At 45.1% G+C, this 25,040-nt stretch overlaps 1 protein-coding gene across 2 annotated transcripts in view; it reads right to left on the bottom strand.

The window, feature by feature from the left end:
* Positions 1–6,574: 6,574 nt before the first annotated feature.
* up (Troponin T, skeletal muscle) overlaps positions 6,575–25,040 on the bottom strand; it is a 32,923-nt gene continuing 14,457 nt past the window's right edge. The window contains exons 5-12 of one of the 2 annotated variants that reach the window (XM_075689838.1): positions 23,825–24,013; positions 22,758–22,979; positions 21,611–21,681; positions 21,058–21,079; positions 18,947–19,027; positions 16,325–16,447; positions 12,581–12,831; positions 6,575–7,053 (exon numbers count right to left, since the gene is read on the bottom strand). In XM_075689838.1, the coding sequence (XP_075545953.1) occupies positions 12,595–12,831; positions 16,325–16,447; positions 18,947–19,027; positions 21,058–21,079; positions 21,611–21,681; positions 22,758–22,979; positions 23,825–24,013 (945 nt within the window). In that variant the 3' untranslated portion in view covers positions 6,575–7,053; positions 12,581–12,594. Of the gene's footprint in view, positions 7,054–12,580; positions 12,832–16,324; positions 16,448–18,659; positions 18,741–18,946; positions 19,028–21,057; positions 21,080–21,610; positions 21,682–22,757; positions 22,980–23,824; positions 24,014–25,040 lie in introns of both variants that reach the window. The other variant, XM_075689837.1, reaches the window with a different exon arrangement.

Raw genomic sequence — 25,040 nt, 5'->3', positions numbered from 1 at the left:
GACGTTACCTACCCGCAACAAAGGAACCCCGCAAGGTGCTGTTCTATCACCCACCCTTTTCAATATTGCTATGATGAAATAGTGTGGACTCCAGGACACGAGTCCCTCCGTGGAAATCAGCGTGCGCACGCTGTAGCCCGAGCTCATGCTTCCCGGGCGCCACAAGAGAGGGATACGGCCGCATCAATGCAGCCCGTACCTTTACAATATAACGCCATACTACAACACCACAGATTAAACAGACGACAATATCCACCTCCACACAAGACCTTCTCACGTGAAGACGCCGTAACATGGGGACAGCTACAAACCAACACATACCCCCATTTAAGCAGACTACACGCAATACACCCTACACTATATTCATACAAATGTCCCCTTTGTAGTGATTACGCCTCCCTATATCACACCACATGGGCGTGCCCCAACGTGAAGGCGGCCCCCCAAATACCCAACCCCACACCCGAGCAGTGGGAGGCCGTGCTGACTAGTTCGGACCCTCGTAACCAGCAGCAAATGGTGTGGCGGGCCCGGGAGAGAGCAAGAGCCGCGGGAGACCTGGACTAAGGGCGCATCCCGCACAAGCAGAAAGACACCTGCTTGTCCTTTCTGTTTTTTAATAAATGTTTCTCCTCCTCCTCCTCCTCCTCCTCCTCCTCGTAACAGATCTGAAGCCTTTCTTATGAAAGAAACAGCGAAGCCACTGGCAACGCTTGTGGGACGTGGAAACAAAGAATAAGCTTCACTTGATACGCCACAGTTAGGTTTCTGGCCCCCGAAAACGTAAACACGACGAACCGATATCCTATTCTGTCGACTCAGGATAGGACACACCTATGGCACCCATATTTTTTTTTTACTGACTGGAAATGAGCCTCGAACCTGCGGTAGATGTGGTGAGAGGCTGACCACTCTCCACGTCCTCCTGGCTTGTCGGGAATCCTAAACTAAGCGAAAGAAACATTCTCATCTTCTATACCGCCAGCACACCCCTCTCCATCTTGTAATGTTTCTTGGCGTGAAGTGAAGTGAAGAGGATTGGCTATGAATCCAACCGGAACTGCCTCTGGTTAACCTCCCTGCCTTTCTGTGAATCCTTTTCTCTTTCTTTCTCTCTCTTCACAGAGGATGCCGCTGTGATAGCAGTTTTCTATAACACAAGCCTCCAGGCCCTGGAAATTCAAGGGCTCTGTTAAGGCAGTATTCCTTCTTGAAAATGTTTATCTATTGCACGTTTTACTATATCATCACTACTCCACAATCTATCTTTCGTGTCCATTGTACGGCTCATTAACCATTGGCGTAATTTTAGCTCATATAGATTTTATGCACTTTACAGCGACTGCTTTTTAGGCCCCTTTACAGCCACGTAGCATCTATCTCTCGTTATTCATAGCTCCAATGCAAACTCATCAACACCGGCCTGGCACTCTATGGCCATATTTGGCCCTTGCGCCACTCAACAACACATTCATCACAACGACGGTGACGTCAGAAGTTTGGCTGGAGTGCCCTTATAATTGTTGTCATAATAAATGAAACATGGCTCGAGCACTATGACCGGCGTCACATGCACTGCGGTACCGGACCTGGCTGACACCCTTTGCAGCGATGAAACTAAAGGAATAGAGATGGGGAGAATTTGAGAGAGGAGAAGAAGCTAAAAACTGTTTCGTGCATCAATCGACTGACGCTACACTGAGTTTCTGCATTTCCCGTCCATTCTGATTTAAACATTCCCTCGTCACGACACTCAAGTAACGTTAGCTTGAAGATTCTGACAGTGGGAAGCGCATTCTGCGGCACTGAAAACGCGGGAGCAAATTTGTTTCATGGCGTATGCGCGCTCAACGCCTTGCACAACCCCCCTAAGTCAACGTTTCGACGCCTATGGCACAGAACAGTGTCTGGATGCGTTTATTGTCTGCACAGCGAACGCGATGTGCAATTTTCATGCTGCATGAATATTATTATACTTGCGGACAATATCATGTGGCAACGAAATAAAAGCTATGCGGGGGCAGAGCTTCTGCCCACGTGTTACCGCGCCAACTTTAGTCAGGGAGTGTTTGACAGCGCTGAGCAGGTATATTGAATCAGCGTGCCTTCTACGTGCGTCGTTTTCGCGTTTCCCGAGATGCGGAACAGAAAAGCAGGGAATTAAGTCCAATTTTGCATTCGATGGTGTATTTTTGCCTTGTTTCATTATTACAAATATCTTGCTCTTATGTCGTAGGACCATACTGGCGCCAATAAGAAAAGGAATAGGTGTTCAAGTTTTTATTTTCTTTCCTAAACTAAACTAACGCAGACGAGAATTTCGACCTTTTTTTCAGGAACACTGTTACTTGTACACGCTATGCCTCCGTAACTTTCGCTTCATTGTCAAAAAAATATCTCAGTGCACATAATGGTTCTCATTAAGAGAATAACGTTCCCAGATCGCCTGAATGACTGTGTAAACCTATGTATATATGCCATCTTCACGAACGCCTTCTATGAGTGATCAAGGTGCTAGGACGGCGGTTGTGCCCTGATAAGCAGAGGCATGCTATGTCGGCGGTGCACTTCGCGACTTTTTGGGGGACAGAGATATCGCGGATGTCCTCTGAGTTCCAGTGCCGTGTCATTTCACGTGTATTTAACCCCTCTGCTCTCCCCTTATGCGCTAATGTGCAAGTTTCGATGTGGGATTCTCCAAGCGTGGTGTCATGAGTTCACCAAATAACTACATCGTGCTTCCGGTGATGATGACACTTTACATGATTGTGACTTGTGTTAAAGTGTGTAGTAATTGGTTGTTTATTATTTAAGTAAAGAAAGCGCCAGTATTACCCGAAAGGTGAAGCATCGATTGCGACAGCAAATTATTAGACAGTTACAAGAAGTAACGTTAGTAGTTTTATTAGCTGTATAAACTGATTTAAATATTAGCTAACTAAATTAATAAGCACGGTGTAACGCACGCGCAAGCAAAGATGAACACATCTCACTCGATGACCGCGTACACTCGCTGTCAGAACACCGCAAGATCAAGATCTGCAGCAGCGGCGAGCGAATTCCCCTTCGTGGCTACCTCTCGTTCCAACGCGAATTAGGAACGCGAGAACACAATGGACACGAAGCTGTCAGCTAGCCTTCAAACCCACCGCAGATTACCTCCGAGATTCGATGCGGCGGGGCCTAGTCCCGCCACACCATGCGCTTGCGCAGTTGGAGTAGAAGTGGAGAGGCGCTACTCTGCCCCCCCTTCATACCCCTCTTCTAGCAGGCGCACATTGCCCCACATCCCCCCTCTTGCGCGTGCGAAAAGGGGGCGGGCACCCTTCCCGCCTTCCTCGCTTGCAAGCTCGAGATGACGTCACCGCGCGAAGCAACCATCCTTCTTTGTTTACCCTCACATGTTGTCCATTGTACCTACAGCATACAGCGCGCGGCCGCCATCTTATCGCGCTTGGACTTCATGCGGAACCTCGCGACGACCACGCTGACGCAAGCGCCGACGACGAAGGCGGACATCAGCCTGTTTCAGTATGTTTTCACAATAACAAATAAAAAATATATGAATAGAAAAGGAAGCAAGTTACTGCTGACCACAGTAACTACCTAGCGCAGGCTGCTGACACCTTGACCACGGTCAGCAGTGGGGAGTGGGATTAAAAAGGCAAGGAGGGAGCATAGCAGACAGGATAGCGTAAAAGAGTCACAGGATGGTTACAACTGCGCAACGCGAATGTTTAGGTGCTACCTGCAGTGTGGGCCAGGTGTTTTCACTCCCAATCTCGAGCTTGCCGAATTGGTGGTCTGGAGGAATATATGACGTCCACAGCGGGACGAAGATGGCGTGGTGACGAGAAATGGCTACAATGCAACCATCGCTACGGCATGAAGACTACTTTACGTTGATGATAGCATAACGACGACGGCATGACAGCCACTGGTGATGACACTGCAAAGACTATGAGGGAATGACAATGATTGAGGGACCATGGTGGTATGAAAATGTCGAAGCAGAACCTACGACCATGTAACTATCAAGTTTACAAGTCTAGAACAGCGATGAACGGTGATATCACAATTATTTAAAATGCACTAATAACACCTCTGAAAAGAAAGAAAACACCCTACACATCTCGGAATATGCTAAGAATTTATTAATAAAGCCACCGAAAAACCCTCGTAAACATTGTAACACTTTCACATAAGCTATAAATTCATATATTAAATTCGTTCACTTTAGATGCTCTAAAAAAAGCAGTTTACAGAACTGCGATACCTATTTGTGATGCAGAGTTGGGCTTCAGATGTTTTGAAGCCTACCAATATCCGAGAAAAATCTTAAAACCTTGCACGCCCTAATTCAAAATAAGAACAATTATGCATTTACATGTGTTTCAAAAGGGAAAATAGAGTTGGTCCCGAGCTAAAGCTTGCTCTTATTAATAAATAATAGATAGGAAGGGAACTTCTAGCACGTGATCTGGGCTTTCCAGCTTTTCTGAAAGCAGCTGGTAGTGCGGTTCAATCGCGGGGACGAATGAAATCTCCCCTGTTTTCACACTTCTGCATGTGCATTTGTTTCAAAAGGGAAAACAGAGTTGATCCCGAGCTAAAGCTTGCTTTTATTAATAAATAATAGTTAGGAAGGGAACTTCTAGTGCGTGCTCTGGGCTTTGCAGCTTTTCCGAAAGCAGCTGGTAGTGCGGGTCAACCGCGGGGACCGAAGCAGAGGACAAAAAATTTTGCGACGACACCTAAACGCTTCTGAGTTGTGAATGCGAAAGCGTTAATGTCCTGTAAAGTCGCAGAGCTGTCTTTCGAGTTTTGCGCTGCGAGTAATACTTTCGTGTGTCGCTGCGGGATATCTTATCGAGCGTTAGGATTAATTTGGTGCAAGTAATTTTTTTTGTGCTACAGCTTCTGCGCTAGCATGTCGACTGTCGACCGGAATGTTTTGGACGATATTGTTGAGAAATGAAGTGCATTTATCTTCACGCTGTGCGTTCGCTAATGTCCATGGGGAGAGTCAAGCTGACGATGTCTTTATGGTGACCACGCTGTCTTCATTCCCATTCAGCTGGTCCACTGCCTACATGTTTGCTCGCTATGATGCGTTCTTCTGCTCTCTTACTTAGTCTGAGGTGTAGTGGTGCAGACGGCCAAGTTTCGCTACTGCCAAGGTTGCGGCCGCCGAGGATGTAAATGCTGCAGACTCCACAGCGGTACGTTCCGCTCGAGCCAGAAAGCAGGAGCAGCCTGCGATGCCAACGCCGCATGTCACCGACGCCCTGAGCGACCAGAGACCGAGGAAGCAGCAGCGGCCACCAAGGCCCGCAGGCGCGCGCAGCAGCTAAGCCCATTGGGGTGAAAGAAACAGATAGGGACCGCGCGCGAGTGCGAGGATGACGTAGCGTCGCGGCGATGCCATCTCCCCTCACGCAACACCTGGCAGGCTATGGCAGCAGCAGGTGTTCCCTTTCGCCCACTCTGCTCCGCAGGAGCGCGCTCGTGACGCGTGCCCGTGATGTGGCGTCGCAGCCGATGGGAATTCAGGTGCTGTTTCGCGGCTACAGACACCGGCTTTTTCAGACAAAAAGCCATTCGATGCTTTCGCATTAATAAGTCAAAGAGAGCGGAGGAGCACCGCGCCAGAGAGAGCGCGATTGACGAAGACAGACACGACATTGAAGTGGTGCGTCGCACCAGTTGCGCCGTTCGAATCATCCTCTTGCCGAGTTCCACCTATGGTGGCGTCGATTGCGTGTTGCGCTTGATTAGTCCGGCCGAGTGCATCACCCTGACCGCCTTCTTAAGGGGGCATCCTCGAGCGGTACCCTCTATGTGAACTGCGGCAGTTGCCACTATTCCTCGCAATGAGGCAATCATGTCTGAAGAGGAATCAGCTCTGAGAAGCGGCATCGGCGTGCCTGAAAGTGGCGAAGCGTTGGGCTGACGAAACACCCGAGTAGCCGAAGCTTTTTAAGACAGACGATCGGGCACTGAAGATGCGTTATTTGCGAATAATGCAGCTTTAGAAGAAGGCCAAGCTATTCGTCCTGTTAAGGCAGTGGCTTCCGCTCTTTCTATCTCTCTCTTTCTCTCTTCTAACATTAGCCGCTCTTACGAGCCACCCGTCGCGATGGTGCGCTTTAGTACAATAAAACATATTGCCGTTCCAATCAATCTCACTCGGCGCAGTGCATCAAGGGTGCACTTTCTAGAAATTATAACATAAAAGACAATATATGACACTGTCCATTTTGGGAACGAATACCTCGAAACTGTCGATGGTAGCTAAGTTATTGCGGAAGACACGTGAACGGACGCTACGATGCGCTAATTCTGCGTTTTCACATGATTTTGTAGCTGAATAAATATAGGCGAAACTTCTTCACTAACTTGCAATTTCTCGAGAAAGTAGTACGCACCTCTTACCTGCGCTGCCTGGAAAGACGAAATTCTGCTATCTGCCGAAAGTCCTTCTTCAAAAAATTTGTTCTATGTAAATAAATAACAAGCAGGCGGGTAATATGTAGAATCTTTCTAGCAAAATAAGTTGCAACATGAACTGGAGTCGCTTCGCTTTCTTCGTTTTTATTGTAATCCATCTTTGAACAAAAGTGAACAACATAAGTATGCTGAAACAGAAACAACGAAGCATGCCTTCAATCTTTAACACCACAAAGATGGGCAGCTCGGAACATTCAAAGAAATAATAAGAAAAAAACAAAGAAAACGTCAGCGTGGTGTAGATTTCTCTAAAAACAAGCGGAGAAATATTGGCTGCCAGTCCACTGAGAGCATTTGTTCAACAGGCTCGGTGCGGGACGTTTGACTGGGGTACAAGTGTATTAGAATACAAATGTTTGGTAAGTTTATTGCTTCGAGATAAAGTGTTGAGAATGCCGCCATGGCGTCGTCTTCATGTTTCCATGGCTGGGCGCAACGGTCCACATTTTTCTTCTTTATTTTTGTAAAAGCTTCAGCTTTGCCGCTTGTCTTCAGTGCGAGTTCTCGTCGATGGTTGTGGCGATGTCTCGGGAAAGGTAGGAGCTAACGATAGAAAAAGAAAAGAAAGCCGGAAAATGTGACTTCAAGCAGCGAAGGCGTCATCCACTAAACGAATAACATCTTTCAACCCGACAAAATCAAAGCGCATTATGTACACACGGCGCATTAAATGAAGTCAACGGTTCAATGAACACTCCAGTGCTATAGGTCCTCTTTTACAAACAAGAAGTGATCGACGTAGCAATCAGTCATTCAATTATTCAGTTTTCCATTGCTCCATAGACTGCGCAAGGTAGTTAGACAGCTAGCATATTGGAAATACGTACGAGTTCTCTTACTATACAATGAAATAACTGAATGATAAATCAAGGCCTGTATACATGATGCTTTTTTAGACAATACATTTTTGTTTTATAAACAAGCGATAAGTGCAGGCAACGCGGCGTTTTTCTTAGACGCTTTCCTAGGCGAAGCGCACATACTTTGCCGCTAATAACGGGAGTTGCAGAATACTAATTTTTAAAAAATTATTAACTATTTTATTACTGTCTTGGGGGCCACACCTAAAGAAACACCCTGTACAGACACAAGAAACAAAGATATGCCAGAGGTGTTCGTCAGAGGTTATGTCAGCCATACCCCATGTCGGGCATATTAGGCTGGCCAATGACAAACAGTATTTACGTACCCATTAGGCCAGTAAGATTGAAGAGCTCTGGCTTTGCGGCAAAAAAAAGAAACAGATATTTATAGGTTTCCTGATGTCCTGCACCCAGTGGCGTAGCTAGGTCGTCAGGCACCCGGGGCCCATAGCTCTTCTGTCACCCCCCCCCCCCCGGTTGTAGTCGAGGAAGGCGAGGATATCGACAATTTCCGGGTGTCTTCAGACGTATATGACAACCCCCCGCCCCCCCACTGGCCCCTTGCACCCGGGGCCCACGGCCCCCCGGCCCCCCCTGTCGCTACGCCACTGCCTGCACCACATCTCCTTCTAGAAATGATTTACTGAAGGCTTAAGCTCCGGTGAATTGTGGGAGTCGTTCACCGTGTCAGCAGCTGCTGTCCCATAATTTTGATGTAACCCTTAACACTGTGAGTGCCATTAAGCACTGCTCGAAATAGGCTCACTTGCAGCACATCTTTATCAGTGTTAGTAAGTGGAGCACATCTCTCAAATGTGGTCGAATCCTTTATGGTGCCGCTGTTGCCAAGGTATAACAGAAACCGCACACGCATCACGTGTTTTTCTACCTCGAACGACCACGGCTTTAGTGAGGAATTTATGTGGCCCACATTTTATAAGCTCACAGTCTAACGAACAACGTGACAAAAGTTTCAAAAATAAGAAGGGCTTATGGTATGTGTCCCGACATTTATAAGCTCTATGTGTTCTTGCTACGCTTATGAAAGCTGTAGTTAATTACAACGGTGTTCTCGGCCCATGCACACTACGTTTCTGTAGGGAAGCTGGCGAGCCTGCATTCCGTCACAGCTTTGATTTCCCTTCGTGAATCTTATCTCCTTCTGAGAAAATATGAAGCAAACAACGGCCATTCTTCGTTACGAAACACAACCCAATGCGACGTTCATTTACTTTCTAGATCTTTAGGCCACCCTCCCAATATTGGTTTTATGAGTAGCTTTCGACCGCTTCACGTTTCTTCGCCGCTTTAGTTTTGCCGTGCCTACTTTCCTTGCACATGCGAAATATAAGGGGGAAAAAAAGGCCCACGTGAGACCATGCTATGCTCAGAAGTCTCAATATGGCCGGCCGAAATTAGGTCATGTGCAGCGACTTTCCTGAAGCAGTTTTACACTATCACAACATAATTTTGGGCCAATGAAGTCACTACTGAAAGGTCACCAGAAACTTTTGTTTAATAAAAAAAAATCGAGGAGAGGCTAAGCAAACATGTGCGAAAAGTTCAAGGTAATCAGAAAACTCGCGAGAAGAGTGAGTCTGTAGAGGCCACTTTTGCGGTTCCTGTTACCTCAATATTTTTTTTTCTTTATTGATTTTTTTTAGTAAGCCTTGTTCTCCTTGTACGTCTCCTATGTCGAGCGAAGCTTGTTCAATTAGCTTCAACTGGCCGCTATCGCTCCCTTCTCGGGGTGTGCTCAAGTAGGCGCGTTTAAAGTTTTGACAGGACCTGTTCAGCGTTCATTAGGCTTTATGGCCGTGCCAGCCCGCTTCCACGATATACGCCCCGTGGGCCGGTAGGCATCAAGTAGCCCGGGACGGAGGGTATAATTAAATCCTCTGGTTCGAGGTCCTGAAGAGGAGCTAATTTTCTTGCCTTTGCTGGGACTAAGTGTGCGTTTTTAAGGGGTAATAAAAATCCTGGCCTTCCTTCGAAATCAACTAATATATAGATATACGACAGGAAACGCGAGACTTTTGAGCAATTCCTTCCTTCCAGCGAGCGGGAATAGACTGCTTCGTAATGACTGATGAATATTGTATTATATTGTGTTCTGTTCCTTTCTTTTTTCTTTAGAAAAGGCTTTCGGAACTATGACATTCTTCTTATATTGTTTTCTTTTTGCATTACTTCTACACCGAGTTTATTGAACATGCAACAGCGCCACTTATCACGTTGTGTCGATGATTACGCTTAGCTTGTCTGCTTGAACACTAAGCGCCCTTCTAAAGCAAGTTTTTTTGATAATACGCGCCGAAAAAGTTTGTGCTAGCTGCGGCCTAAGGTGTTTACATATATAGCAAATAGGTCTACTTCATTAGGATTTGGTATCTTTTATTTTTGTATGTTTTATTCAGCTACATGAATTGTACGTATTACGGGCAAATAATGAACCATTTCATCATTTCATAATAAGCGCTTAAGGAGCGTAATATACATAATAAGGCTGTGGCCTTTCTTTCTTTATTATCAGAAAGTTTGTGATTGCCGCTGCTAACACGTGTCTGAAGGATGCAGGCAAACGAGATACGGTTGCAAGCAGAAGAGAAAACGAGCTTAGCAACGAGATACTTCATCCCAAAGAGATTAGCCTTACTGCGTCATAGCCTCCTCCCTGTTGATTAAGCTTGAATTTTTCAAACCTGGATGTTGGCTAAGACCACCAGGGCTCTTCGCTAAGTAACTTAGTAGACACGCAAAACATGACGCCAAAACACTAAGTCTTTTTCGTTGTCCCGTTGTTTTTTCTCCATTAAACGTTTTCGTAGCCCCGTTGGCAGTCACTGAATGCATGGAACTAGTTAAACACTACCTTTTGCCTAGGCAGATGTAGACTCTACTTTTGCAGATAAGAGTAAAGCTTGGAAGTTTATGTGTTCACTTCTCATTAAGTTCCGTAATGCGCTAAAGCATGGGTATAAAATGACGCGGATAGTTGGGACGCCTAATTATATATTACATTTTACGCTAAAAAAAACTTTCGATGGCTGGAAAATCTGATGTTTTGCTCAAGTTTAGTGTCAGCTGAAATACGGAACAGTGTCTAACTTACGACAGAACAAACTATATATAGCTTGCCACCCAAGGCTCCCGAATTTTCCGTAAAGCTTACGAATTTACGCTCATTTTACAATTTCACAAATGCTAGGCCAAAGTTTTACGAAAAGCAAGTTATGTCCGTGAAAACGCTGCGCTCGCCGGTCCCCAAACTTTCCCTTGGAAGACTTCTGATGGTGAAAAGATGTAAGAGGCGTACTTGCTTCGAGCTAGTTTATATAAACAAGATCCTGAAGCAGTCGATGAAGAAGGCACTGTGATCATAAAGCAGTGTGCCGCAGGCCACTGTTTGCTGGACCAGGTAGTTGCTGCTTGCCTGCTGCGTCTAACAATACATCATCCATATTGTAAAGTATGTTTGTATACCTGAAAAGACGTGTACTCGTGGGGAGCAAGTGCACTTCCTCCCCCCCCCCTCCCGATTCTGTTGCAGCTATCAGGATGGCAGATACGCGCTTATAATGTCTTATCGAACATGTTATTTGCTGTTCTCCGTGATACAACGAACAGCGGTAACCACTTGCGATCACGTTGACCCTTCTCGACGACTGGCCGTCACACGAGAAGTCGGTCATGGTGCTATTCAAACTTTTACGTTCGAGTGAGTTGTTCATGAGACTTTGGCACTCCGAGGCGTTCACTACTCTCCTAATTTATTTTTCGCACGTTTGCCTTTTTTTTTTCTCCGCCGCACTCTCGCTTTTTTTTTGTCACCCTTTTTCTTCCCCCTGTGTAGGACAGCAAACCAGAAGTTTCTCTTCTGGTTAACCTTCCTGCCTTTTCTATCTCATTCATCTCGGTCACTTTCTCCTTGCTCACACAAAGCGATGAATACTACGGCAGCCAGGCTGTCTAATTGGATTTAGCGCAGTTTTGCTGTGTCGTTCAGCGGGCCGCACAATGAATTAATGACGAATATGTGAGGCGGAGACTCCGGCGGTCCATTTTGAATGTGCATATATTCACGAAGGGCCCCATCGCTCTCATTGGCACATTTGGCATGGTCCACAGACAGGGTGTTTCAGCGAACACTTTCAACATTTTTAAAAGTTGCCAGTGGCAGATATCACAATTCTAGTTGATGAGCTGGTCCACTCGAAGCGGCTGACACCACTTGCAAAAAAAAAAAAAGAAATTGAAATGCAAACTCGACCAATAAACAAACATTCACTGATTAATTTTTAAAACTAATTACCTTATGGCCCATATTGCAATTTACAAATTCTAGCAGTGCAGTTCGCAAGGCGGATGTACTTGGAACGAATTCTCAGGACGGCACCAGTTTCGGGATATTAATTCCCAATCTTTAGGGTGAAATGCCTTTCCGTTCGAGTTATTTGTGTGCTTCAATGCATAAAACTACGTTTTATTCCCAAGTTAACTGGAGCGAAAGTGCATTTCAGCGCAAAGCTTCTCCGCAAGTTCAAAATAACATAGTAAATGCAAAAGCATTAAAGCAAATGTTGAGAAAAGGTAGATTACAATTAAAATGGGTAGGCGACTACGCATATGCGAAAATTAAGGAATGAATGAGAAACGTAAAATAAAACAAATTTAACTAAATTTGGTAGGACGAAAAGGAAACACTTAAGTCAGAATCCAGAGTTTAAATCATATTAGCGAGTTTTAGCGAGTCCATCCTTCCAGTAGAACCAAGCACGTCTGTGTAATACCGGGTTATCGGACGATAGTAGCGACATCGTAGAGACGCTTCATCTAACCTCATTGCCTTACCGAGACGCTTTCGTGTTCTATGAGTGTTCTTGTCGAAGAAAACACTTAAAAGGGCAGCGTACTCATGATTATGCCGCTGCCGAAAATTTTCACGAGCAACGAAGTTAGAACGTACTTGGTTACCGCAATATTAGCTGTGTGTTTGTCTGTTCGAACCCTGCGCCACCAATCAGTCCACATCCCGTTCGCGTCTCCGCTGAGCGGGTAACTCGCTTGCGTACACCGGAATATCGGACACGCTAAAACCTTCTATTGACCCTACAAGCGAATGCTGTATCGCAGTGCACGCCTTCCTGTCCCTGCACCCAGGAGTCGAGGCGCCCGATTTAGTAACAGTGAGTCACTCGCGCGCGTACCTTTCGGGGAGGACCTATTCCTCTTCCTCCTCCTCCTCTTCCTCCTCTTCCTCCTCCTCCTCTTCCTCCTCGTCTTCCTCTTCTTCCTCCTCTTCTTCCTCTTCCTCCTCTTCCTCTTCCTGCTGCTGCACGGGGGCGGGCTTGGGTGCTGGGGGCGCGGGCTTGGGTGTCTCGATGGGCTTGGGTGGCTCGAACACGGGCTCGAGCTCGTCGTCTTCCTCCTCGTCCACCTCACGGCGGCTGCGCATCACCTGAGGATAGCAGAACGGTGACTCTCTTTATAGCGTGATTAAACAGCGCAACAAAAAAAAAGCTAGAGACACAGGCCGCTGAGCTACCTGTCACGCAGCGTTACTAACAATGAACTTGTTGACGTCTTCAACCAAAACCTTGGGCGTTATGAAACCCTGCGTTTGTGGGCCAAAGTGAGCATCTTCGTCAGTGGTTAGAAGGTAAAAAATAACATAACCAGGTGCAGCTCGCTGTGCATTTCAATGGCACTCTTTGCCTTGCGCTTCCCTTCTCCCCCTGATTGATAAATACACTTAGCTCTCCACCATGCCCATCATCAACACTTTTCACTCTCTCTCTTTTTAATCACATTTTCTTTCCCTAATGCTGAGTAGCAGGTCAGATCTTTGATTCAGGCTGGCCTCTGGGCTTTTCTAACACAATAAATGCACGTCTCTCTCTAGGTGTAATCGACATGAAGTGTTATGCCACACGGTGACAGACACAAAAAGAAAGACACAAAGCGCTTCCTTCCTTTTTAGTGTTCATGTCACCCTGTTGCCATACACTTAGTCCAGGCTTAATATGACTGGCAAACGAGCCCACATCGCCTCTCTAGTGTACAAAGCTGTAAATTATCGCTTCGTGCGTTTAGTTTTTTCATTGTGCCCCATCTTTCTTTCCTTTTGCGCTGTCACTAACTACTACATATATTACCTATATGCTGCTGCCACCGTGGTCGCTAGTATCTGGCAAGCATGTTACACATAGCAGACGCAAAGGGGGAAAATGTCTAGCAATGTTACGCAACCTTGCCATAACAAATGTTACCAACAATAGACTAACACGCCACTGTAGCGGCCGTTTCATATACTCAAGGCTATTTTGCGAGCACTGTCTAAAATGACGGTAAAAAAACGAACAATTCAGATGCGTGGCAGTTTGGGCGAGTTGGTGTTTCATAACTGTTTAAGGCTATTAGCGCAGCTCAGGACGAGCAAAAAAGGAAAGAGGTAGGGGTAATCAAAGGGAGCGAAAACAGAATTGCTTGGGGCTCGGTATACTATACTGAAGTAATGAATGGGTGGTCTCTAACTAAAAGAATTGATTTCTCGAGCGAGAACCACACAACTGAAGAAAAAGATTGACGCCTCTTTTAATATACTGGTGTATTTACTCTGCGATGTAGCAAATCATCAAACAAACAGGCCAGGGCCTGTTCACTATTAGGAGTTCTTAAAATATAACAAGCTAGGTTCTTCTAAATACAGCGAAGTCCGCTTAGGCGAAGTCAAGCTTTTCCTGGGTGAGCAGGGCCCACATTTATGAAGTCATCAGGACATCACACAATTAGTGTGATGTCCTCGTGACTTTGTCCTAGTTACTTTGTCCTGGTGACTTTGTCCTGGTGACCTTGTCTTAGTGAATTGGCGTCATTTGTGCCAAGGTTTGATCAAGACAGAATGTAAAAGAAAATGATATCCTGAATTTTAGATTTCTATGGAAATAAAAAAAAGACCTGTTTTCCGCCCTAAAATTGCAAGCAGTGCGAAAAACGTTGTTTCCGCAAAGTGTCAGGTTGCTGCCGATAGTACCAAAGCCTGCAGCGCTTGACAAAATACCTAAGTTGAGCTTACGTTCAAGAAACTTTGGTTTATCTTTAGCACCATTTTCTTTTCCTTGCGCTTATCGGTAGCCAAAAGAGTTCAATCATCGTAATGAAAAACGTTCTTCGACTCGACGTACCAGGAGGACGCAAGAAAGGATAGGGTAGCGCCTTCTGTAGATTTAAGAGCCCACTGCACTTCAATTATATTCGTCGCTGATCCCTGCGCTACACTATCGCAATCAAGAACTGTAGACATCTACCTGAAGGCAACGGAATGAAAACGTGTCGCTCTACTAAGTGCTCAAAACACCAACCAGCAGTAAGAGGCGTTACTGAAACCTAGTGTTCACTTTCTTCAAGCGCTACCACTGAGCCACGCTTGAAGAGTTCTTTTTTTTTTGCTTGCCTTGTTTCATTAACTTTGAGCACATAACTGTCACTGTCGAAAATCTGTGGACAATGCTATCCGAGCAAACGTTGAATTTCGGAGCACTTTGTGAGTATAACGAGCATAACCGTACAACCCTGCATTCACATGTCTTTGTACCTTCTCGACCAGTGTAAAATAGAACACCCAAATTGCTTTTAAGAGGCCGTATAGTGATTATAAACACGCATGACTGGGGCAAAAGTTTTCAGTAAGACTAAATCTTAAGCGGGGAACCTACCATTAGATGCCAACACGTTATAGATTCGAATGCACACATCGCTACTCTAGTAATTGCTTGAAATGTCAGGCCGGTGTTCCCTGTCGTGTGGTTCACGACTGTACGGGCTAGATATCAGGGCCAGTGTTCATAAAGAGCACTTATGCTAGAATTTTTTTATAATAGCGTTTTCCAGTCAATACTAGCACCGGACACAGTATTAGCGAAGGCGTCCAACCAATGACCAAGAGCACTTACAAGCGAAAAAAAGCTTTGTGAATCCCGCCTCTGAATACCACGCTGCGTTTTTTTCTCCACTAGCGTGGTCCGTAGGGCATTGACGCAGACCGTAAGTTCTGAGCTTCATAACTACAGTACTACTTGACAGTCAGCACTGGCAGACAATTGCTGACATTACATTGTTGCTTTCAAACTAACGGATCACTACTGCTTTCACACTATTCTGTCCCCTGGTGTCGACAGAAATCGCCAAACGGCGGCGCGAGAGGGCACTGACAACGACACAACCAGCGCTGGCTGGTGACAGCTAATGCTGTTCCCTCTCTGTCCTGTTTTGTTTAGTCGTATTGCCCTGCTCTAGCCGTTCATAATGAATTAATTTTCCCAACTGGAGAATAGTATTGGTCTTTCTTACCCTAATGTGGCGCATTCTTTCTTTAGAAATAACGAGGCTCTATTTTTTTCTGTGTATTCTTTTGTTAATTACGAGAATTATTTGAGGGAATGTTTCTTCTTTTACTGCCGTGTTCTAACTGTTTCCTGCTTCTTTTTTTTACTTTTCTCTTTGTGATCTGTCATCTTATTCCTTTTTTCCTTTTTACTTACTTTCCGCCTATCTTCAATTTCTGTTTCTATTACCTCCTTCCTAAAGAGTAGGCAGGCGTCGTGAAGCACTTGGCGGCAGTTGCAAGCCTGCTTTTTGACTTGTGTACCTCTTTGCCCATTGTGTATATGCATTAAATAATAATAATAATAATAATAATAATAATAATTATTATTATTATTATTATTATTATTATTATTATTATTATTATTATTATTATTATTATTATTATTATTATTATTATTATTATTATTATTATTATTATTATTATTATTATTATTATTATTATTATTATTATTATTATTATGGCTCCTCAGCAAGGTCTGTTTTTGAATACAATGTAAGTCCTGAAAACAATTAGCGCTGCATCAAAGCAGAAATATGTACAGGGCACACCTTTTGCCCAAACGTACCTGCTTGTTCTTGGGGTTCTCAGGGTCCCATTTGGGCAGACCACCGCGAGCAGACTCCTTGAAGTTCACCATCTTCTCCTCCCACTGCTTCTCCGACTCGGCGTCCAGCATTGCTTCGAGCCCCTACGATGCGGTGTGCAAGAGCGCCAAGCATTTCATCAGGCTAGACGAGCGTGCATCAATTATCATGTGCCTGTCGTTCGCTTTCCTGACTTTCGCACGAGAAGGAAACTAGTATCGAATGACACGCACACCGTCCGATCTGGTGTCTCTTTCTTCTGACCGCACTGGCAAGCAGAGTTTCTTGCTCGAATGCGCTTGAGTAGCTTTCAGGAGCGATCACTTTCTGCAATACTGGCTAGCAGTTATGAAATGGCTTTTGGCCACATGTATTAGGCAGACTCCTCAGGGTATCAGCAGGGTTAATCCTATGATGCTGCCATCGTGCGAATAGCGCAGGGCGTTACATCTCTGAATATTATCGTACAGGCAGTTTGTGGCTGGACGCGTCATATGACGGTACCCGCCTCTACGTACGATTTCCACGCTATCAACGACGTCAATCTGCTAACGTTAAGTTGACACAATTGCAGTTATACTGTGTTCCTTTTAGCGGCCATGCACCTTCAGGAACATAACCTTATACCTTATAGTATGGCACTCGAGTCGTTCGGTGATGCAGTAAGCTACGGCAGCGGTAATCATTCGGAATATATTGAGGGCATGCGGTTCCACTTCAAAACCTCCCTAAAAACAAGCTCGTAGAGGTATTTCTCTTCGTCAACGCAAACCGGATTTTTTTCCTCAAGCTGACCACATAAGTAATGTCATGTGACTTTCTCCACTTTACTCATATGCAGTTTAGCGCGTGCCTAGAGCTAACCGCTCCAGAAAAACACATGTGTCGCGTCACGCAGTCAAACAGAGTAGTATCGACATTCATGCCGGTAGAAAAAAGGAAGAATTGGTGGCTTCACATAAAACACTTAATGAAAACGTGCAGCGGAGGGGCAACATTCAAGTACACGTAGTGTGTACCCGTTTCCACAGAAGCTGCACAGCCCGTGAAACATGCAATGTGGTTAGGAGTTCACACTAAACAGAGTAGTTCATAGCCATGCTTGCATCCTTCCATGCATAGCATTAAAAAAATATCATGTTTGTTCCAAAATGGAAGTTGTGCGCTATTATCGATGTGGTGTCGCGTACGTAGTCGATTACGTCGTCGATGACTTTTATGCCCTCAAAATATCTAGTCACAAGGTCCACATTGATATACACCGGTTCCAACTGAACACCTAACAGATTACCTAAGTTTAACGGCAACAGTCTTTCGGTTCGTTTTGGCCAAAGTGTGTCCGTTCTTTTCAGTGAAACGTCCCTTCACCGTCAATTAGGAACATGTATAGACCAAATTTTAGCAGTGATTGGCAATCAATGAAGGGGCAGAAAGCTATTCGGTGGTGATATCTTATTTCTAGGATCTGCATACAGTTATGGTCTTAGCATGGTCATGTGTCAAGTGTGGGTATTGTTTAGTAAGATGTAAATATCATTCAGTAAGTTAAAGCACTGTAAGTTGTTACTCTTTAAGGAATGTCTCGCAAGCTTTTACGGTGGTTAGCCTTGAATCGTTTATGTGCTATGGTTTAGAAGGTCCTAAATGAGTTACAATTTATGGCAACGAGAAGCTGCTATTTTCCGTGGTATTAATGTTCTTCGATAACTAATACTAATTTTCCTGATCAATAGCTTTACCTTCATGATAAGTACCTTGTATTTTTTGCCGTGGTTATGATAAATATTGCACTTCACCTGCCCGCTTCGCGTTTGGATGAGTCCGCATTTTTGTTCGATAGACTTTCTTTATTTTATTGTAACTATGGGAAGTCCTATCGACACTACGTTTTCTTGTCCCAGTGCTGACAGCAAGAACGTGACTAATAATTCCTTCACCACATGACAGATCTCGCCATCCTTAAGTAGCATACCATGGGAGGAGGCTTTCTTCGATGAGGCAAATGAATAATAGTTACCGTGAAAAGCACGACTTTTTGACATTTTCCCCTAATATTATCTGCCTGTGATTTCTAGCATTGCCGTTTATTCTCTGGAAAAGTTAAGAACGTCACTACCAGTATTGTTATCTATGATCAATTGGTGCAGGTAACTTTCTCTTTGGGGCCTTAATGACTTGGCTTGCTAGTGCAGCTTCTCGGTTTTAGGTGTTAATTTTCGAAGGGAAGAAGAAAAAAGAACTCTTCGTTGCAATAGGGAGAAGGTGAACATATGTGAAGCGAGGGCAAGCCTGCGTTCCCCCTAGAACGAAACGTACGCCAGAGAAGAGTTCACGCTTGTCGACGAAGGTGCGGCGATCCGTCCTTCGCTCGTACTTGCTGGCCACCTGAATCTTGGGCTGTTGCCACATCGACGGGGCAGAGAGCACGGAGACGGGCACAGGCGACAGCACACACCGCAACATTTTGCGAGTGGACACGGGAGTTCACGAGGAATCGTCAAGGACAGAGAGAAAGAGAGAGAAGGGAAAAAAGAGAGAGAGAGAGAAAGAAGAGAGAGAGACAACATCGTGAGCGAGGCAGTGGTTCGCGCTGCGCTACTCACACCGTCGTAAAGCTCCCTCTTGTCCTCGAAGGACCGCCTGTCCAGCCGCCGCTCGTACTTGCTCGACACCTGGATCTTGGGCTACCGTTCGCGCATTTCAGTAAACGCTCCCAACCACTACACGTTTGGTCATTTATACTCCGCTCCTTATGTATGCTCAATTTATAAAGCATCAGCCACGGATAACGGCGGCGACTTTCGGCAAACCCCGCCTTTGCCTGGCGTTGCCCATAGATATAAGTTGTGGTCTCCCAATTGTAATGAGTAAGTGCTAGTAAAGACCCACAACATTTAAACATGCGAGGTAACGTCCGAAGGGTTACCAGCCTTTTCAGACCAGCGGCTGAGCTCTTTTCCATTGCCAGTAGCTGTATTTACTGATTGCTGTTCGTTGAACCTCTCCTTGTATGTTTCCGGTCACCTTTCTAGCTGTGCTGCATACTGAGACCTTCACAGGTCTCAACATTTCATTAACGCCTACAGTAATTGTGGTAGAAGATATTCAAGTGAAAATTTCTCACATCGGTTTTAAATGCTACGTTGTAACGAGACTTACATGCACGCTGACACGGCCTGATATTTATACTGAAAAAAGTGAATAATTCTTTATATATATATATATATATATATATATATATATATATATATATATATATATATATATATATATATATATATATATATATATATATATATATCCACAATGAATCATAGTTCGCATCTGTAAAGAACAGCAACTTGGCGGGTTTCAATGACACAAGCTTTTGTCAAATTTCTTTTGGTTCAAGCATAAGATTATCGGTGGGTTTACTACAGCTGACCTAACTGTGGCCTGTAGAAACAAACTAAATAGAGTAAGCTTCTGCTAAGGATAGAACAAGCATATTCAACTAACACAGGTTCCCTTCGTGCTGGATTGACGTTCCGCCAACTTTTTCGCTAAAACGTAACATTGCGCACAAGTCAAATCTCCACTGCACATCTGATATTGGTACATACAACACTGAATGAAAAGAATACGCAACTTTAACACTAGAGTGCTTTCTTTTATGCCGACCAGGGGCCCCATAACGTAAAACTATTCTAATCAGTTTTTGTTCCGCTCTCATGACGTCAAATTTGCATAACCACCTACGTAAGCATTGGGCAGTGAACCGCACCGTTGTTGGAACAACCCAATCAAACGCTCACCTTGTTTACAGGACGTTACTCCTTTTTCTTTTCATAGGAAATAGGATGCTCGAAATTGACAGGTTTTTCTTATCTAAATGGTTGTCAAGGGGTGAGGAGCACGCAGAAATTGAGAGGATTTTCGTGGGGCCACGCTAGCGCGCTGAAGGTAGATAACCGGATGACGAGAGTGGTGCTGGTTGCCGCGATTGGTCCGCTTCCCCTTGCTTAGCTTACGGTGGCTGATCTAAAATCATGGCGGCGTGCAATGGAAGGTTAAAAATGCTGCTAAAACGAATCCTGAGCGAAGTAGAGTTGGCAGAGCGATGTCGCATACGTTCTGAAAGGGCTCGTCAACGTTATACTGCTACGTAAAAACTCTTATTCTGGACAAAAAAAAACTGTTCGCCATGGCAACTTCAAGTAGCCAGTGCCAGAATGATCAGTACGCAGTCGTCTTATAGTCCTTTCAGAACGGAAAAGTCTCCGGATATTCCGAAAGAAGTTCAATTTCGTTCGGCATAATAGTGCATGTTTAATGCGTTCATGTTAGAATATTGTGGTCAGTGTTCGCGGTACTGAGACGTCGCGTGACAGAAGGGCTAAGTAAGCTTTTTATTAACAGCGGAGGGCTGATGGCGAATAAGGTGTGGAATCAGAAATAATTATTTTTCTTTTGTTTGGTCTAATCCTGCAAAATCGGTGAGCATACGTAGTATCTTGGCGGTCTTCGTGACATCATGTGACAGAGAGGCAAAAAATCTTTTGACCAATAATAATTGCAGTAATTGAATAGAAACAGTTTGGAATAGCTTTAAGCTATAGCGCCCCAAGTATGCGACTTGCACGGTACAGCTATGTCTACTATCCTTTCATGACTGTCCGTGCGTTTTTGTACGTTCTAGTGCTCTCGAAAATGTTGAGAAGCAAAGACAACTTACCGGGTGCTTTCCCTGCAGAGCTCTGAAATGCAATAGAAAGTAGTGTAAGTTATTGAAATTTTCTCTGGGATTTCGTATACAAAATATTTCTGAATTACAACGATATACATATAAACACTATGTATAGCGCATATGGAGCTGCCCATAAACGTGGCTTAGTGAATGCTGAGCTTTTCACGTATATCTTATGAGTGTCACGAATGTGCTGATGTAGGGTCATATTGAGGGCTTTAGGAGTCTGAAGCCAGGTGAAATATTAACTTCATATCCTGCTTCTTCCTTTGTGGAAATCACAGAGCAAGACTTCGCCACGCAACTGTCGATCATTGCGGAATTGAATTGCATCTCTGTCTGCTAGTTGTCACGGCCTTGCTCTCACTCGTGGCCTCGTTGGGCCCTACATTCCAGGCTTCTAGTGAAAGTATAGGTTTGGCGTATCTGCCCTGCAGAATAGATCGATCGAAGCATCGATATTGCCAAATCACCTACAGGAATTCACGTTTTCTTCATCGTTGTGGTGCGCAGGAAGCCGAGTTGTAAGGCTGCCACTTACTCGGGGTCGAGACCCTTCTTGAGCGCCCTGCTCCTGTTGATTTGCCGCTGACGCTCTGCCAGTTCCTTCAGCTGCAGGAGATAAACATGCACACCCAATATTGTTAACAATGCTTGTAGCGCTGTACCGTGGATTCCTGAGGCTGCAACAAGCGTGCAAATTTTATTACTTTTGGTCAATTAAGCGGCAGAAATGCGCACATTCGTGCGTAGAAGCAGTTAATGTTTCTTTTTTTTTGGGGGGGGGGGGCAGCCCCAGTCATGACAGACGTAAGTTAGATGCTCGAATGATCGACAAGCAAGAGGCATTTTACATCGCCTCAAATTTTTGTGCCCGTATTCGTAAAACTCTTCATTCGAATGTGGTGCTTCCCGTTGGACGGCCGCCTTGGCTAAACGTGCAAATTCATAATCGAGATTGGCTGTAATGCGCTCTTACAAGCAGTTCCACCGTGAGTGCTATTTGTGAGCGTGGGAAGCGATCCGTGGAGTGCGCTAGAAGTCGTTCAACTGGATAAGTAATGGTAAATAATGGCAAATAACAGCTCAACTTTTAATATAATGCAAACGTTTAACGGTTACTTTACTGGAGCCAAGCAGTCTCATGTTTAAGCGGAACATCTCACAGAACATTTGAGCTCCAAAATGTGCAGAGTCCCAAGGGAGCACCTCCGTGAGTTTTAGATGTTCTTCCAATGCATTCTTTATTGTGGTCAGCAGCTACGCCAACTCAATGACTTATTTTACTTTCGTAACATCAGCAAGTCCCGTAAAGATTGCACAAATTTTTCCAACCACAGAGAGGTGCGTACTATGTTGATCAGTTCATTGGCTGGTTTGAACATAAGAATTGTGGCCTAACAAGACAAGCCCCTTTGTTCGCTGGGGCAACATTGGTTGCCTTGACTAAGATAAGGTCGAAACGTCGGCTCCTGCGGCATTTCTTATTCGACCACTAATGGGTCATTTGAAATCCTCATGTAACTGCTAGTACCTGTCTGCTTTGATTTGAAAACAGTAATTGTCAATGACGCAAGCAGAAAGCGATACTTTGTCCGTCAATATTGCGCATTTGTATTTGCCTCTTTGGGAGCTATGATGCGGTAAAGAGGCCGCGAAGAGTCTAAAAAAAAGTGAACTGTACTCACATCGTAGTCCTGCCTCTTCTGGCGCTCTTCAAGATCGTACTTCTCGGACTCCAGGTTGACGACCTTCTCCCAAAGCTCCTTGGCCTTCTCACGCAGTTGCTCGACGGTCAGGCCTTCGATCTCCAGGGGCTTGATGCGGAAAGACAGAATGGCCTTCTTGTCCTCTTCCATCTGCTCCTTGGTCTTACCCATCTCGCCTCGAGCGTACATGATGTTGGCAAACTGCAAAAGTAATCGTATACGATTAAATAAGGAAGCGGATGGCAATTTCTTTATCATTGAGCGAGCGGAACAGCATCGATGCGACGGCGTGAAAATTCTTTGAAGTAGCGTTGCGCATCTAGATACTCCTACGCATCAATTCCTTCAAAAGCGCCTCTTGAAATATTTCATTATGCACTCTAAACTTTCCGTATGCATACGTACTCTTTGCTTATAACTCCTCTGCTGTTCTGAATTCAGTGTGTTAGATCGCGTCCACAAAATTCCATGCAGTACATGAAAATGATGTATCAAATGTTATGTAGTTTCATTAAAAAGTTCTAAAACCACCAGCCATCGGCAGCCAAATACTTGATCATGTCTTTTTAAATCAACACCGAAAGTTTCGTGAAACTTATTTCGGTATGCGCTTCGACAACAAGTCTTCTTGTATTTTAGAGCGACATAGGACACCTGAATTTCCCTGCATCCGGCTAATATTTTTTTTGTTAGCTTGATCACGCAATTAGTACCAAGCTCGTTCTGCATCCGCAGTCTGCGGATGCAGAACGATATTGCAAATCAGTAGATATTGCAAAACAGTAGATGCGCGCCTCATCCCTTCTAAAGAAGCAGCCTATCACGCGTTTGCTCCCAGCAAGCCTCTGACGCATATATCCCCTCTTCGCTGCAAGTATAAGAAGCAGTTGATTGCTTGTTTCCTACACGGTTCCTATCATGCTCCCGCCTGATGCTGCAGTTCGGTGACCACGCACACCACACGAACCCCGCGTGGGTTGCAAGAGGCAAGGCTAGCTTTGCGTGGCCCCCACCGCGACTCAAGGGCCCAAGCATGCGCGGCTAACCTTGTCAAAGCCGGAGCTTCCTAGTGCCGAGCCGGCCATGTCTTCACCCTCGCGTTTGGTGATGACGAAGTTTGGCTTGACGGGCTCCTGCTCACGCTTTTCCTTGGCTGCCAGCATTGCCTGGCGCTTGCGCTCTGCCTCTTCCAACCGCTTGCGCTTCGCCTCGGCTTCCCGCGCTTTCTTCTCCTCCTGCAAGAGACGTGCCGCGCACGTGAGCAAAGTAAGAGACCGGGTGAAAACCCTCAAGCGAAATAATTGTGTACAAGCATTAGGGAAGCGCACACGCCATCATCATCATCGTCGTCAATGCAGCCACACGCTTGATGTTGGCTCCGCGTTTGCGGTGAAGTAAACAAACGGCCAGAGAAAGAGTGGGATCCTGCACGGTGTCGCCAGTCAGTCAAAACCCCGTGCGCAGTAATGGCGTGGCAGTGCGGATGGGATGAAGAGAAATGCCATCATCATTACAGCAGCGTGCTCGAACTCGTTCCCTGAGCGTCTAGTCGGTGGCCTGGGGCTCGAAGACAAGATAGAAGCATCGTCTAGTAGGAAAAAGAAATAAATGAACAGGAAACGAACGCTGGCGGAAAATGGGAATTAGTTTTGCCTTGTCTAACTTTGTCTGCTGAAGGAAACACGATCACTTCGTTTGACTTGTTCTTTTCCTTTCTTTTTCACTTTTTGTTCCGGCGTCCTCCTTTTGTTTGTGTGTGTGCTCCGGTTCCATAAATTAGTTTGAAGGATTACGCGTTGTGAACATCTCCGGGTTCGCGACACCTGGGTTCCCCCTGGTCGCTGAAACGGAGTCACCGCTATCATGTGTAAGAGAGAAAAAAAATAATTAAGCACCGAGAATAATTGAAACCCTTGCCACGGAAAGGAGAATAAAGGCAGAAATAAAAACACAGCTGCCTGGCGGAATCTTCGGTTCCAATTATTGCGTCCCTCTCTTTTGTTCCAAACAAAGGAACCTTTTCCCACGTGGGATGCTGTATAACATCGGTTCCTTCCTTAAATATGTCGACGGAAGGCTTTCTCTTCCTTCGGCAATGCCTCATCTAAGGTGTAACCTTTTTCGAGTGCGAGTTTCTATTTTACAATTTTTCTTGCTCGCGTAGCGTGTACATGGTGATTCGACTCGATGTTTCGATGCAGTGAACGAGTTATTCTGAAACATTTTGAACGGAATTGTAGTTTGAAACTCCGCGATAAGAGT

Source organism: Dermacentor variabilis, chromosome 4, assembly GCF_050947875.1.
Source record: "Dermacentor variabilis isolate Ectoservices chromosome 4, ASM5094787v1, whole genome shotgun sequence".
Lineage (NCBI taxonomy): Eukaryota > Metazoa > Arthropoda > Arachnida > Ixodida > Ixodidae > Dermacentor > Dermacentor variabilis.
This window is presented reverse-complemented; position numbering and strand designations above follow the sequence as displayed.